At 41.5% G+C, this 15,617-nt stretch overlaps 1 protein-coding gene across 1 annotated transcript in view; it reads right to left on the bottom strand.

Moving 5' to 3' along the window:
- LOC118090309 (ras-related protein Rab-10-like) overlaps positions 1-15,617 on the bottom strand; it is a 33,850-nt gene that overhangs the window by 6,164 nt on the left and 12,069 nt on the right. The window contains exons 3-5 of the mRNA XM_035125907.2: positions 14,722-14,860; positions 7,052-7,141; positions 1,394-1,495 (exon numbers count right to left, since the gene is read on the bottom strand). Coding sequence (XP_034981798.1) covers positions 1,394-1,495; positions 7,052-7,141; positions 14,722-14,860 — 331 coding nt within the window. The remainder of the gene's footprint in view (positions 1-1,393; positions 1,496-7,051; positions 7,142-14,721; positions 14,861-15,617) is intronic.

The following is a 15,617-nucleotide window of genomic DNA, read 5'->3' as shown; positions in this document are numbered from 1 at the left end:
TTAATGGGTTGATGACAGGGTCTCTTCAGTTTCTGAGCCGCATGACACTCCAGTAGCCCCTTTTCCCACGATATAGGGGAGCAACAGATCCAGTGGGCCCCTTGCCGGCTCCTCCTTACGACACCCTAGGATTACCCCCAGTGCACTTGTTATACATCTTCTCGCTAGATGACTGGAATAGCAGGGGAAACCTCTTGGCAAACCCCCTATCCTTCACTGTTGGTAGGGGAAGAGGCTATAGAAGAGCAAAGACATGATTGTCCCCTAGTCCTCTGCTCTTTCTCCAGCAAGCCAGTCTTCCTCCTCAACGGTTGCCTCTGGACTATTTAAGTTTGAAAGCTCCACTAGCTCTTCCTCAGTCCCAGGTGGAAGCAGATATGTTGCTGTTTTATATTATAATTTATTTTTAATGTGGATGTGAGGGACAGGGGATACCGGGAGGTCCCTCCCATCTTGAGCTCCAGCCCATCCCTGAGCGCTGGGGAAAGCAGGGAGAGTTCCGCCTCAAGTGGAGAAGCAGGAAGTGGTGTCCGAGGCTCAGGCAAGGTAGCGGAGCCACTGCCCAAGGTGGGACAGTAAGGGGGGAGCAAGGGGGGAAGACCGATCCCGCCCACCCCGGAATTGCGCAAGAAACGTCGTGGGAAGAGGCTGGGTCTCCCCAAGCTTCTTTGCTGGAGAAAAACGCGCCAACCTCCATTCGGAGGTACTGAGGAAGACTGACAACATGTCACACTATCTGTAAATAACATTGCCTTGAGCACTGTAAATACACAGCACCAATAAAAGGATAAAATGCAGAGCTGTGTAGAGTCGTTACTCTGAAGTAGCCCACCCAGGCCACTGTGACAGTGGAGTACCATTTTTCTGGTGAGAAGACCAGAACTGTACACTGTATTCCAAATGTGGTCACACCATAGACTTGTATGGACAGAGGAACTGGTATATCATGGTGGGTAGCATGGAAAGTAGATTTTAGGCAAACTATTGGAGAGATTGGATGGGTCTGAACTGGTCATTGTTTTTGGACTGGATGAGACTATAGACTGAGTCAACGTGATCAGAATTCCTCAGGCAGAATGGCCTCTGTGTCTATCCCTTTAAGAAGGCCCCAGACTGTCTCTACAGGAGCCAGAGCCCAGCCAACAACATCTGGAGATTTCTGATTCCAAACTTATAGGTCAGTAGGTGGATGGAGGTTCATAGTCAGTAGATCCATATTTTTAAACTTTCCCTTTCTATCACATGTATTTTCTTTCTTCAAAACACCATTGCTTGTTAAGGTAAACAAAGGCAACAATTTGTAGGCTAAATATATTCACAGAGCAGGGATGAATTTGTATTTCTGGACCATCTAATTTACAAGATTCGGTCTAAGAAAAAAAGGTGAGCTTACCTTGTTCAATATTTCTTTGGCTAGCACTAAAAAGGCATCTTCAATGTTAATATTGTCCTTAGCACTGGTCTCAAAAAAGGGTATTCCATATTCCCAAGCAAGCTGGAGGGGGGAAAAGGAACATGAGTCTGAATTCAAACACTACTAATGCCTAGAAAGCGCAATTCATAGCAAACTCAATTTGAAAAGGGGCTTGCACAATCCCAGTTACAAACTCTGTCACAGAATGAAATCAACACACCTCATTTCATAGTCTGTTTAGGGTTGGCGAATCAATATACAGGAACCCCCCCCCCAATTAACCGTGTTCAATATGTGCATGACTATGCACATGAGCATTGAGCCGAACCCAGAGGTGAATAAAAAATGTCACAAAAAGGGGCGGGGTGGGGTTTTTCAGTTGTATCTCAAATATATGCATGGTGCCTTGGAATTTAATCCCACCTAATTGGGGGTTTGCTTTTATATCCATAGGCATAATCTATTCTCTCTCCCCTATCCCACCAACAAATTTCTACTATACAACAATAATTTCATTCTAATCTTAGGTTATACAGTGGAACCTTGGTTTATGAACACCTCGGTTTACGAATTTTCGGTTTACGAACGCCGCGGACACATCTGGAACGGATTAATTCACTTTCCATTACTTTCAATGGGAAAGTTCACTTCGGTTTATCAACAGACTTTCGGAAAAATTACACCCATGCTTCGGTTTAAGTACGCTTCAGGTTGAGTACTCCACGGACCGTCTGGAACAGATTAATCCACTTTCCATTACTTTTAATGGGAAAGTTCGCTTCAGTTTATGAACGCTTCAGTTTATGAACAGACTTCCGGAACCAATTGTGTTCATAAACTGAGGTACCACTGTACTTGTTTCATAGGTAAAAGATCACCAATGTATAGACTCTACAAAGCTTTAAAAACATTTTTGCAGTGACATTTCTCAGACATGCTTTTCAAACATGTGTGGCCTTATGATCCCCATGGAGATCTTACGAAGGAGAAAAGAAAGGTCAAATAAATTGAGAAAGGAAAGAGCAAGCATGCCTTTCTGAATAGCAAATCTAATAATTTCTCCTGAAATGAGTGTAGCTCCCTAGAAAATGTCTTTCTTCCAGGCTAGTGGGGGAGGCATACAATTTATAGCTATTTTGAGCACCTGTAATTACTGGTTTCTATAGTTGATTACAGGAACAAATGAAAAGGATTGAATTATTCGTGCCAATAGAAGTAAGCCATGGGGGAATAAATAATTTAATGAATCACATTAGGAAGATTTTTAGAATCCCATCCAAAAGAAAGGCTTGAACCCTAACTACCACAATTTTGGGATGGTTAGCATGAAAATCTGAGGTAAAAAATGTGTGTTCTTTGGGTAATACATGGCTATAAAAAAAGAGGCTTATAAAGATGTGTCCTTGAAAAATCTCACATAAGTCTTCAACCTGGTTAATTAATAATAATAATCTAATCGCAAGGGGGTTTTTTTTGTCATTTAACTGGCAAATAAATGTACAATCTGAAGAGTGAGGGAAGCTTGTTCTGTGTGGAACTGGTTCTCCAAAAGCAATGAAGCAGCTACTCCCCTGTCCTTCTGTTGGGAAAGGTGAGAGGAAAAGATGGGGAGGTGCTGCTTTAAGCTGCTCAAGGCACTTTGTGGTAGCTCCAAATAAACCAGCTTCCTTGCCCCCCCTTCTTTGTGCTAGAACTCAGGATGCCTTGAGTTGGCGGCTCTTGATGGGCCATGGTCAAGGAGCATGTGTGTTGGGGGGAGGTGTGTGTGTGTGTGTGTGTGTGTGTGTGTGTGTGTGTGTTGATCTTCAGAGAGTGAAGGCTGCAGGATACGATTCTGGATCCACCCAACAACAAACATTACCCTTGAGAAAACACAGTTCCTTGTGGAAAGAAGGTCCCCCACTGCTAAGTTAGAAGCATTCCTTCCTAAACCGAGGAAAGGGTGTGTGAAGTGCCTGTTAAAATGATGCTTCCAATCTAGAAACAATGGTCATATGGTAAGAAAGTCCCCCTGGGAAGAAGGACAGGCTATAACATGAATTAATAAAAATAGTAATAATAATAAGTACTGGTAGTAGCAGCAGCAGTAGTAGTACGGTAGTAGTTGAAAGAAACTTTTAAACAAATAATTGCTGCCTGAATAACCATGGGCACCCTTTAAGTCAATTAAACATTTTAAAACTGAATAATCTAATTGATAACACAGCAAAGCACTAATATGAAGACCATTATTTGTTAATCTCTGTAAACATCTGAAAGCACATGGGGTTGTACCCAACCAAGTCGTCCCATTTCTGCAAGGACTTCCACTTGTGCAATGCAACTTATAATTCTCCTCCTCCTGCCGTGCTCCACCAACCTGTTCTGGGTGTTCCCTTAAACCTTCAGAGCAGACTTTTTTGTGGTGGTGATTGGGGTGGGGGGCAAGCTCAGGAAGAGGAGAGCAGAAGGAGAGATTCCATTGTGCAAGCAGAAGTCCTTGCAGAAATGGGTCGACTTCACTGAATGCAAGCCCAGATCCTTTTCTGAGGCTGTTCTCTGAGGGTCACCTGTATTTGAAGAAGAGAGAAGGATGATGGCATCCAACACTTTTTGGTGTGGCACTCCAACATTAGAACACTCTCCCCCAGAGAGGCTCACCTGTTGGTGCCATCCCATTTCAGTGCCAATGAAATAAACTGTATTTATTTAGATGTTTGGCTTAATACCTTTTAAAATACAGAATAAAACCAGAGCTAATAAAGTATGAAACTCCTATTTTAATGTTCTGCTTCTTTTAATGTTGTTCTATACAGTATCTAGTTTATTTTAATTTTTGATATCTACTGCCAGCTACTCTTCAGAAGCATTGGAGCTGAACAGCAGGGACAAAATGGTCCGAATAAATAACACAGCTATATGAAAAAAGGTGGTGGTGTTATAAATAGCAATAAAAATTGTAAGGTTTCTGTAAAGGCAAACAGGATTTCAAAGCTTCCCCATATAAAGTGCCACATAAAGGTTAATAAAGATGTAATCATCATATTCAAACAAACAACAATATAGATAGAAAACAGGCAGGACATAAATTGAAATGGATAACTGCATAAAGTCATGAGTTTTAAAGCTGGAAAATGTTGCCTAGGTGTTTCGGACTGAAAAAAATAACATATTTGTCTAGCCTTTAATATTTCTACCACCCACACAACATATGTCAGAACATCTCATAATTTTAATCTCTCTTAGAACCTGTACTTAGAGCTTATATGATTATTTTTCAAATGTGTTTCAATCTTGGTTTAGTTCACATTCAACACTGTTCCCAAAAGGAAAGTCAAAGACAAAAGTCAGGGATCTCCAACTGGGTGCCCTACTATGGCATGAGCAAAAAGTCTTACTAAACATTCCCTCCAAAAATCACAATACACAAGAGACTTTGCATTCCTGCTCAGGTCCTGTTTGCACTGGCTCAGCCTCTCCTACATTGAACATGTTCACATTCCACTGAATATGGTGGGAATATTTACTAATACTTTCTGCAGGTGCCATGTGGGCAGGTATGGTGGAAAGGGAGGGAGCTACAGGTGGGTAGCTAGGGTAGAGATAAAAAACTTTCCCCCTCTGTGAGCTGGCTTAACTTATCTTAGAATAAGTTATCTTACAATCTGAGTGATTTTTTTTTTGTGTAAATAGATCAACCATTTAGTATGGGATATTTGATTCAAATCAAATAATTAAAATTTATCTATTTGCTTAGTGATTCCAAAATGACTTAAATCACTTTGTCCAGGACAAGACTAAAGTTCATTTGTGCACACACACCCCAAAGACCAATGAAGGATTTTTCATACATTCTATCTTTAGAGTCCTCTAGGGCAGAGGTTTTCAACCTTTTGGAGTCCATGGCTCCCTTGATCAACTACATTCTTTCTGCGGCATGCCTGTGGGGCTCAGGAGCCTAGTTATGTCACCCCTTGCCTGCAGAGCTGGCAGCCCCTCACCCCTTTTTGAACACCCTCTCTTGTGGAGTATTCCCTCAGCCTCCTCTCCTCTCTTCTCCCCTCTCCTTAGAAGTCCTCCAGGCAGCTGCTGCTGCCGTCACTGTTCTCTGAGCTGCCCCACCCCAAAGAGAGGTGCCAAAGAGAGGCACCATTCGCCTGGGGAGCTTGTAGCTAGGGCTGCTGCAATAAACAGCTGTGCAAGCCTTTGGGAAGCAGAGACACAAGAGAGCATCAGAGGAGGGAGGGAAGGAAAGAGGGACAGAGACCAGTGTTCCCCACGGCCTCTGACCATCATTCAAGGCATCCCAGGGTGCCACGGCACATTGGTTGAAATCACTGCCTTATATCTTGGTTAAAATGGTGCTTAGGATTACAGTCAGGCCTTCTGAATGGTCTGGAGACACTTGATGCTGTAGGGCTAAACTGCCCCAAAGAGAAGTGCCTCCTCACACTGCCCCACAGGGGCCTGGGAAGAGGATGCCCTCAGGCTTTGTGGCCCGATGGAAGACTGGCCAAAGGTGAACATGAGGCCAGCACCTTACTCACCTTGGGAGGCAGCAATGGCAGCAGCAGGCACTGCCAGGCTTGCATGGCAGAAAGGCTCCTCTTCGGCACCAGGCACTCAACTCCCAGGCAGGCCTTGCATACAGCAAGCACAGCAAGGCCAGCGCAGCACCTGCGTACATGCGTGCCTGCCCAGCCTCCCCACTTGCCTGTCCATTTCCAACAACAAGGGCTGGTGGACTGGTTGGCTGGGCTCCCTCGCCTGCTTGCTTGCTTGCTTACTCCAAGGCTGCCTTAGCTCCTGGCAAACCAGCACCCCCTGGCCAGCCCCAGAGGCACCATTTGTCTGGGGAGTTTGTAGCCAGGACTGCTGCAACAAACAGCTGTGCAAGCCTTTGGGAGGCAGAGACACAAGAGAGCATCAGAGGAGGGAGGGAGGGAAGGAAAGAGGGACAGACGGCAGTGTTGCCATGGCACACTGGTTGAAAACCCCTGCTCTAAGGATAATAGTGAGCTTGCTCAATGTTTACAGTTATATATGACAAAATACTGCTAATTTATTAGCAGAGCAAATACTACATGATCCTACTTGATGAAAGCAGGTAACATTGGCTGTTCTGCTCCCTAGGAAAATTTCACCAAATGAGAGAGAAATCAGAATTATTTCCTATATTACGACAAAGGAATGGAAGAAGAGCAATTCAAACAAAATCTAGAAAGAAATGAGAAATGGTAATGGATTGTTCCATTAACACAAAGTTACTCTGTTAACCATACAATTGAAAAAGGCATTGAACTATTTAGAAGCCAGGAAATGCGATACCCCAACACTGCCCCCTGGTTGAATATTCATCATGATAGCTTTTAGTTGACTAACCACAAAACGGTTCCAAAAAAGCATGCAGTTTGCTCACTTTCTGTAGGAGGCCTATATTTACTTGTATAGAACAAGTAAAAATTGTAATATTTGTGTATTCCAGATGCAAGAGACTGATGCAAAATATACAAATAATGCATTCTTCTTAAAAGGGAACTCTTATATTGAGATAGCACTTGAAAGATCTGCCCTTCATACAGATATTGTATTTTATATATTTATATTATACATTTTGTTTAAAGACGAAGAGGTGAAACAATGTGATAAATTCCTTACCTTTTCCCCTCTGTTTTTTGGAATGACACGTTCGGTCTCCTTATCACACTTGTTACCCAGCAGTATTACCTCCACGTTTTCATCTGCTTTCTATAAACAAATGAAGTGAAATGAGTATCACTAAAGTGAACTCCAAAACATGCTGCCCGGCTCTTCCCCCACCCAATAATCATTTCCTCAATAAATATAAAAAAAGGAGTCTGAGGCAAGTTGCACCATCATCTACAACTTTAATGAACCATGAAGATGTTGTATACGGAGCCTCATCCTGATGAGGTTAAAGTCCTAGGCCTAGATCAATCCCATGAATTATGGTGTTTAATGTATTTTTAATCTCTGTTGGAAGCCGCCCAGAGTATCTGGGAAAACCCAACCAGATGGGTGGGGTACAAATGATAAATTGTTGTTGTTGTTGTTGTTGTTGTTGCACCAGCAACGCAACCTTTACACAAATCTTGCATATTCTTGGGGAGCCAGAGAGGCAGAAGCTCATCAGCTACAATCCATAGCCACAAATTAAAAATGGATGATGTGTGCATGAGACTTAAAAACTGGGGGGGGGGGGGCTGCAAATATCTAGTTACCAGCTAAATGGAACTGAAAGATATTACTCTGGGAAATCAAAATATTTTCAACATGCATTGTTCAGTACAGGTGGGTAAAACAAAAGCCACAGTAATTAAGCAGAATGGCAACAACACAAACATCCCAGCCCAATACATAAGACAGACAAGATCAGCCCCCTAAAAAAGCAACCCATTAGCAGAGCTTCTCATACCACATGCACTCAACAGCAGGATACACTTCTCCAAACACATGACGTTGTAGGCCACTGAGGTCAACTCAGAGTAGACCCATTAAAAGTAATGAACTTAAGTTAGTCACATATATTCATTTTAATAAGTCTATTCTGAGGATGGCCGATATATACAACTCGTTCTTCTCCTGGGGGTTGGGGTGCATTCTCAAGCCCAGCTACCTCATTTGACTTACTCCTATGGAGAGCTTATAGCTCAATGATAGTATAGTACTTGCTTTGTTGTCAGAAGGTCCCAGATTCAATCCCTGCCACCTCCAGCTAGAAGGATCATGTCCCAGAGACACCACCAGCCAGAGCAGATGATTCTGGGCTAGATGAGCAAATAGTCTGACTGTCACAAGGCACTGTTCTATATTCTTCAGACCTTCCTGCCCCCTTCTATATTTCTTCGAGCTAAGGAAACTACTTACTTCTTAGGGAATGCCAATACAATGATATCAGAGGCACAAGCTGGAAGATAGATGGCAGATAGATGATAGATAGATAGATCCTCCACAACAAAGTTTACTACATGCTGGGTTCTTGGTTCAACAAGGACTCATACAAGCTCCAATAGTGCTTCCCAAATCACATGATCTACTACGAATCACCTGCCTGCCCAGTTTAGCATACAGTATTTTCCTTGAAAGAGGGTGGTATATCATAGCACATGCTTACGTGCTTTTGCCCAGGGTGTACTCCTAAAGGCATTGGCAAAGCAATGCACATAGAAATCAATGTTAGAAGAGAAGCCACTACTCCTATCCAGCAATAAGCAAGGCCACAATCCTATGTACATACGCTATGAAGTAAGTCCCATGCACAGGACTGGGCACAAATCTTTACATTTTTGCTTCAAGAAAGTCCCTAGCTCCTACTGGTGAAAACTATCCTATCTATAGCAAAGCATTCACAATGTTATTGTTATTTTTGACTTTCAATTAGGTGTCTCCTTGAGTTAGATTTACTTCTACTGCTTTCTGACAGCTCACAGTTTCTAGGTCAAGACTTACATGAACCACAGCAATAATTTCCCCAAGAACGGAGGGTAAAATAATCCCTTTGACTGAAGCATACAATGTGGGCATATAATAGAAAGCTCTCTTACTTCAAGGCAATTGATGGCATCTATGAATATCTAAATTATAAGAAACATGTTCTGAAACAGTTCCTGGCATTTACAAATGTATGTGTATTGTAAAGTTAGTGATACTTAATGGGCTGGATACAGAGAACCGTGAATGATGTTATGTTCAAGGAACAGGGCTTTCCCACTCCGTCCTCTGAACTGCAGTTGCCAGAGCCTTCCAAAAAGTCAATCCTGACAGTGTGGGATGTGCCACAGTGGGCTGCTGACAGAGTGAGGAAATGACATACACGCACCTCTTGTGCAAGCCAACATTTCTGCATGTGCAAATCACCTCTGGAACCAACTAATTAAATGGCTTATTGGAACCAGTGGTCTTCTTCAGTTGCAAGAGGACAAATATACAGATACTTAACACGGACATAAAAACTTGTTCTAATTCTTGGCAGGGAAATGGGAGAATTCACTGAATTGAATGTGTCAAGTTGAAGTGACTTGTTTGGCTTCAGGGAAGCTACAAAAGTCACTTTGCATAAAAACATCAGCCTTGTGTTTATGAATTATAGGGAGAGGACAAAGCCCCACACCACTATGTTGATGTAAACATCTGAAAAGGCACAAAGGAACATGGTTTTTCTTCATGAAATGTCAGTAGAGTTATGCCGACTCACAACTATGTTGCTTTATTTCAGCAGTAGGCAAAATTATTAAGGTTACTGTTTCATCTTTTTAATCCACTCAACTAATCTCATTTCATAACTGCAGCTGATGTTCAGGATAATGTAGTCTTTCAAATGAAGTAAGCTCATTGCAAGGATGCAAAGCACAAGCTGAAAATAATGAATCAATCTGACCTGGATTAATTGAAGAAAATGATGGTTGTTTCAATAGGCACTGGAGCTTTAATCATTAAGATCACTTATACTTCTATATAAAATTATATTTTAAGTTCCTAAAACTGCATATAGTAAATAGACTAGTTTACCTTTTTTATTATTTAATGAGAGAAGTAGCATGCTTCCTAATAACATTTGATTTAAGTGTTCCACATTTGAACAGATAGAAAAAAGAAAATATCAGTAGTACTTAAAATGAAAGTGTGCGTCCTTTTTCCTGCATTGTGCAGTTATGTATCTTTTTGCCTGAGTTGTTCCTCCAAATTCATTTTTTAAAATCACAAAAAGGCAAAGAAGGGCAATGATAAAAAATCATTCCCCCCGCAGAAAAATGCAATTATACATGTTGCTTCAACTGAAATCTTAAAATAGTGAGTAGCTTCTCTTACAGAGTTTTGCAAAATTCAAATTATTAACATTAGTTTAAGAAATCTAGAACCAGTTACTTACATTAGCTTCCTATGGTCATCCTTTAAGCCAAGGACAAGAAGATCCTTCACTAGGGGAAAAATTGAGACTGATTTTACAGCTCTGAAGATGATTAACAGTCAGCTCATCATCTGGATTCTTTATGATCTTTGGCCACAAGGAGGAGCAGTTTAATAACATGAACGCCAGTACACAAAAGTAATAGATTATGCATAGAGGTTCAGTGCAAAGAACATATTGTACCTGATCAGCCCCAAAGCTGGTATTAAGGGCCCAACAAGCTGTGATGTTAACATGCAGGTTGCAAAAATAAAAATAATGCAAAGAGCATTAGCTGGATATAGGTTGAATAACTATCAGGCATTGCAGGAAGGGTGCAAGAAACCCCTGCTTCTGAAAGTGCTGTTTGCATTGAGAGGAAATCCCACAAGGGTGCCAATGCAAACAGCATCAAGAGGGATTTCCCCCCAGGAACACAGCATGAATGAAAGAATTAAATTCTTTCTCCCTGTCTGTTATACTCCTGCTAATTATAAGCCCTCCCCCAGCTGATGGCACTTGCTTTTTAAAAAATTATGTATATTAAATGCAAAAAGCACTTTAAAGCATCACTTCTATGGTGGCCTTTGTCGTAAGGCTGCATGTTAAATACTTAGTTCAGTATTCTAATTTGTGGGGTACTGAAAAGTGTGAGCAAATTCACCCAGACAGTCTTCACCCAGAGGACTTGCCTCTGCCCTGAAACTGCAGCTCCCATGCAGGGGTGCGGGTAGGACTCTTCGGGAATAAGGAGGACTGGTTGGAGGGGGTGCTTTCTCCTCTCCCCAGTTTCTGCCCCACAAACTTCTGAGAATACCTTTGTGTGTCATAAAATGGCCACCTCCTTCATCTTTATAAATTAATATTTGACTTCAAAGCCACTTTATACCATGAGCATGTTGAACGATGTTCTAAAACTGATTAATTACAAAATATGAGCACCTGTGAGAGAGAAAGGACTATATCAATCTTACACCCTCATATGAGAAATTTGTAAAGCAAACTTGTATTTTGAAGCAATTTTCCTGTAATAAACATGCTGATTGTCCTGAAACTTGCTGCAATCAGCATTATAAGCTCAGAGTGTGAAGCTGTCCTTCATTTGAAAGGTAAGAATGATTTAAATATTAAAGTCCCAGTATATCTTGACCTGTCTTGAAAAGTAATGTTTCCCCACAAGAGAATCTGCAAGCCTTGCACATTATTAGCATAATTGGCATACAAACATTTACATTATTCTTTAATATCGCACTTGCTGGTTAACTCTGACAGATCTACAAAGACGTTGGTTGTGACACAGGGGCATTGACAACTATTAGATTAATGATATTCAAAATAAAATATATAAAGCATTAAGTCGGTTCTAGACTGCCCAGGGTGGCTGGGGCAACCCAGTCAGGTGGGCGAGGTATTATTATTATTATTATTATTATTATTATTATTATTATTATTATTATTATTATACCATGGGTGGCTAATATCTTGTTCTTGGACTCCAACTCACATCAGACCCAGTCAGCATGACTATCAGGTCAGGGATGAGTGGAATGCAACAATGTTTGAAGGGCCACTGTTTAGCCACCCTTTAGCTAAACTAAAGAAAGATGCAGAAATTCTCTGAACATTATTAGTACTTGCAGTGCAAGCAGATCACCTATTCAAAACAAGGCCAACATATTCAAAACAAGGTCAAATCCCACTCAGTCAGCTTTATGATACTTAGGGGATAAGTTCCCAATAGGAACTTTTTAAACCAAGCCTTGCAGCCATGTGCAAAGTGGTGGAGATTTTCAGGAGGGGTCACTGCTGGGGGGGGGGAGGCAGAAATAACCCTTACCTCTCCACATGCCATAGCTGCATGCTAAGCATTAAGTGTAACGTTTAGTTTGACCCTGATGCATTATGCAAAAATTGCAACCTTTAAAGTCCTTAACAGATTAGGTCCAGGTTACCCGGGAGTGCCCTTCTGTGAAGTACAGTCGTACCTTGGAAGTTAAACGGAATCCGTTCCGGAAGTCCATTCGACTTCCAAAATGTTCAAAAACCAAAGCATGGCTTCCTGCAGCCAATCGGAAGCCGCGGAAGCCCCGTCAGACGTCTGGCTTCCAAAAGAACGTTCAAAAACCGGAACGCTCACTCCCAGGTTTCGATCATTCAGGAGCCGATTTGTTCGGGAGCCAAGGCGTTCAAGATCCAAGGTACGACGGTACAGCGAAATCATTAAAAGGGGGCTGGTTCCCAATGCCTCCTTGCCTGATCGACAGGGCGTTTTCACTAATGACACCCCACGATAGGACTCCTGAACCAGCAAAACTTGTCCTGCTATCTCTCTTAAGTTTTAAGAGAGATATGAAGACTCTTTTTTAGCAAACAAACCAAAGCAGTGGTTGATTTTTTTTAATATAACACTTTAACCTGAGAATTGGCCCTTCCTACGGACAATTCATAGTTGCTATTGTTATCTAGGTGTGTAGCAACATCAGTGTGTATGGTGCTTTATTGAGTACATCAGAATAGGTCCCCACCCAAAATAGCTTACAACCTAAAATGTGATGATCTTTTAAGATAGTTTGCTTGTCTGTGTTCTAAACATGTTTTTCTCCTTTTCTATTGTATTTTTAAAGAAATTTATTCGTAAGTTGGAAGCTGCCTTAAGGGCTCTGTGGAATCCCATGTATGGTGGAACAAAAATCACTGACTCACAGGCAGCTGAAAGAGTTGTATGGCTGATCAGCTTACGATTTGGCCAGACGCTTCTTGTTTTACTCAGCAATGAACCCCTCCAAATATCCTATGTGATGAAGTTGTGGTTTAAGACCTATCCACACAGCACATCAGCACTAATACAACACAGGAACAGGACACAACAGGACATGTAGAAATCACACAACTAACAGCATAATCCTATCCATTACATGGATGGGATAAGACTACACACATAAATATTTTGGGAGGAATTCAACACGGCACTAAGCAGATCAGTCCATCGGTGCAACCATTTCTGCTTGCCTGATAGAGCAATCTGCCCTCCCCTTCCATGCCATACTTTTTCAGGGAGTTCTCCTGATCCCACTCCCACAGCCAATCTGTGGTGGCACAGAGGGAGGAGATGCCGAGGGAGCCCCACTGTGCTAGAAGAAATCCTTGCATGGGCTTTTGCTGGTGGGGCTCATTAGCTGAATTCACTGCCATGGGATGCATGATGGCAGCTTGGTGGAAGCAAGATATTTGAGCATATGGGCATAGAACAGTCCTTCTGGCCCTTGATTCTTTTTCCTTTCCTTTCCACTATTCCCATTTACTGTTAAGAAAATAAAGTGGCCAATAAATGTTGTAGTAGTAGTAATAATAATAATAATAATAAAACAAATAATTATAATAATCCTACAATTTGATATAGAGAGGGATGATAATACTGAATATTGCAGAACAGGAGTGGAAGTCTGACTGTTTAAGACTTAATATATTATTTTGTTGATTTGCTGTAATAAAGAGCACACATTCGTCTTTTACTATATGCCAAAGCCAATATTCTTATAATTTATTTTTGTTCCTTGCTCTCCAGTAATTAATCTTTGCATATTTCCTATGAACATGGGCTTTCTCCTTCCAGAACGACAGGTTGAGGATTGTATACAATTTTTAAATGAATACTAAATCTGTGGTTCACTCATCACTTCACCCATGTGCTCAAACCCGTCCCAATCAATGTTAAGGTGTCTGTGGGCATACATGCATGTCCTTGCCACCACCCCTACCACCCCATGTTCAAAAGCAAAACCAGAAATTTGGGGCGACATTGGGAAACAGTTGGGTAACAACATGATGATGTATCCAGGATTTTAACACACTGGCAGATGAAATGAGCAAGATGTCTAAGTGAGTAAATGCACAGGTGGGATGGAGGAGTTGTGAACCAAGAGAATAGAGAGAAAGACTGTGGTCCAGACAAATCATGTGGATACTTATCTCTCTTTACATGATGCAACACTTTACACAAGAAAACGGGAAGAGAGAAACAGTGATAGATCATGGGATATACAATGGATTCCTCATCTAAATACCGTGTTTCTCATATTATAAGACATGTCTTATATTTATTTTTTTCCTCAAAAAAACACACTATGGCTTATTTTCAAGGGATGTCTTATTTTTTCCTCCTCCTCCTGCCGCGGCCGGCATTGCTGCTGCGCCTATCACTATGTCTTATTTTCGGGGTATGGCTTATATTCCTTGTATGCTTAATAATCCTGCTATGGCTTATTTTATGGGAATGTCTTAAAATATGAGAAACAGGGTAGCAGCAGTAAAAATGGGGGGGGCACTCTGTTCTGGGTGCATTTGTGTGTCTGTCCCTAGCTTCTATGAACCTGTCAGATTATTGTATATTGAGAGCAAAGGCAGAATAGTATAAACGTACCTCATTTATATCTTTCATCCAGTGTGCAATTCCTTGAAAGCTTTCTGTGCTTGTAATATCATAGACAAGAACGAATCCATGTGCTCCACGGAAGAAACTAGTAGTAAATGTATGGAATCGCTCCTGACCAGCAGTGTCCCTATAATACATTGTGAGGAATCATTTGGTACTGCTTACATCGTAAGTTTGTGAACAAACAGTCCTAAATCATTAATTGCAGCTTTCTGTAAACAGGGAAAAAGCAGAAGCTGTGCATACAAATAAAAACCCAGTTGGCGTACCAGTTGAGTACCTCTGTGCAGTAAAGATTCACTCCAGATTAGATTTTATTTAAAATACTATGGATGGAAATAACCCTGGCTTTAAATCTCAGTGTTGTACTTGTGAAGGAATGGAACAGTTGGACTGAGTGAATAATGCACCTAAAGTATACATATGATTAGGCACAAAATGGCTGCACTACCTGATGATAGTGTTGTGTTTTACCACCATCATCAGCTTAGGATGTTGCATGCAGCCAATTATAAGGGTGATCTTCCACTATCTAAAGGGCTGTCACATGGAAGATGGAGGAAGCTTGTTTTCTTCTGCTCCAGAAGGTAGGACTCGATCCAATGTATTCAAGTTACAAGAAAGGAGATTCAACTAAACATCAGGAAGAACAGTTATGAGCTGTTCAACAGTAGAATGGCCTCCCTCCAGGGGTGATGGACTCTCCTTCGTTGGAGGTTTTTAAGCAGAGGTTGGATTGCAATCTGTCATGGAAGCTTTTGTTGAGATTCCAGCATTGCAGGGGGTTTGATTAGATCAGGCATCCCCAAACTGCGGCCCTCCAGATGTTTTGGCCTACAACTCCCATGATCCCTAGCTAACAGGACCAGTGGTTGGGGAAGATG

Source organism: Zootoca vivipara, chromosome 8 (assembly GCF_963506605.1).
Source record: "Zootoca vivipara chromosome 8, rZooViv1.1, whole genome shotgun sequence".
Classification (NCBI taxonomy): domain Eukaryota; kingdom Metazoa; phylum Chordata; class Lepidosauria; order Squamata; family Lacertidae; genus Zootoca; species Zootoca vivipara.
Note: the sequence above shows the minus strand (reverse complement) of the source record. Positions and strands in the feature narration are given on the sequence as shown.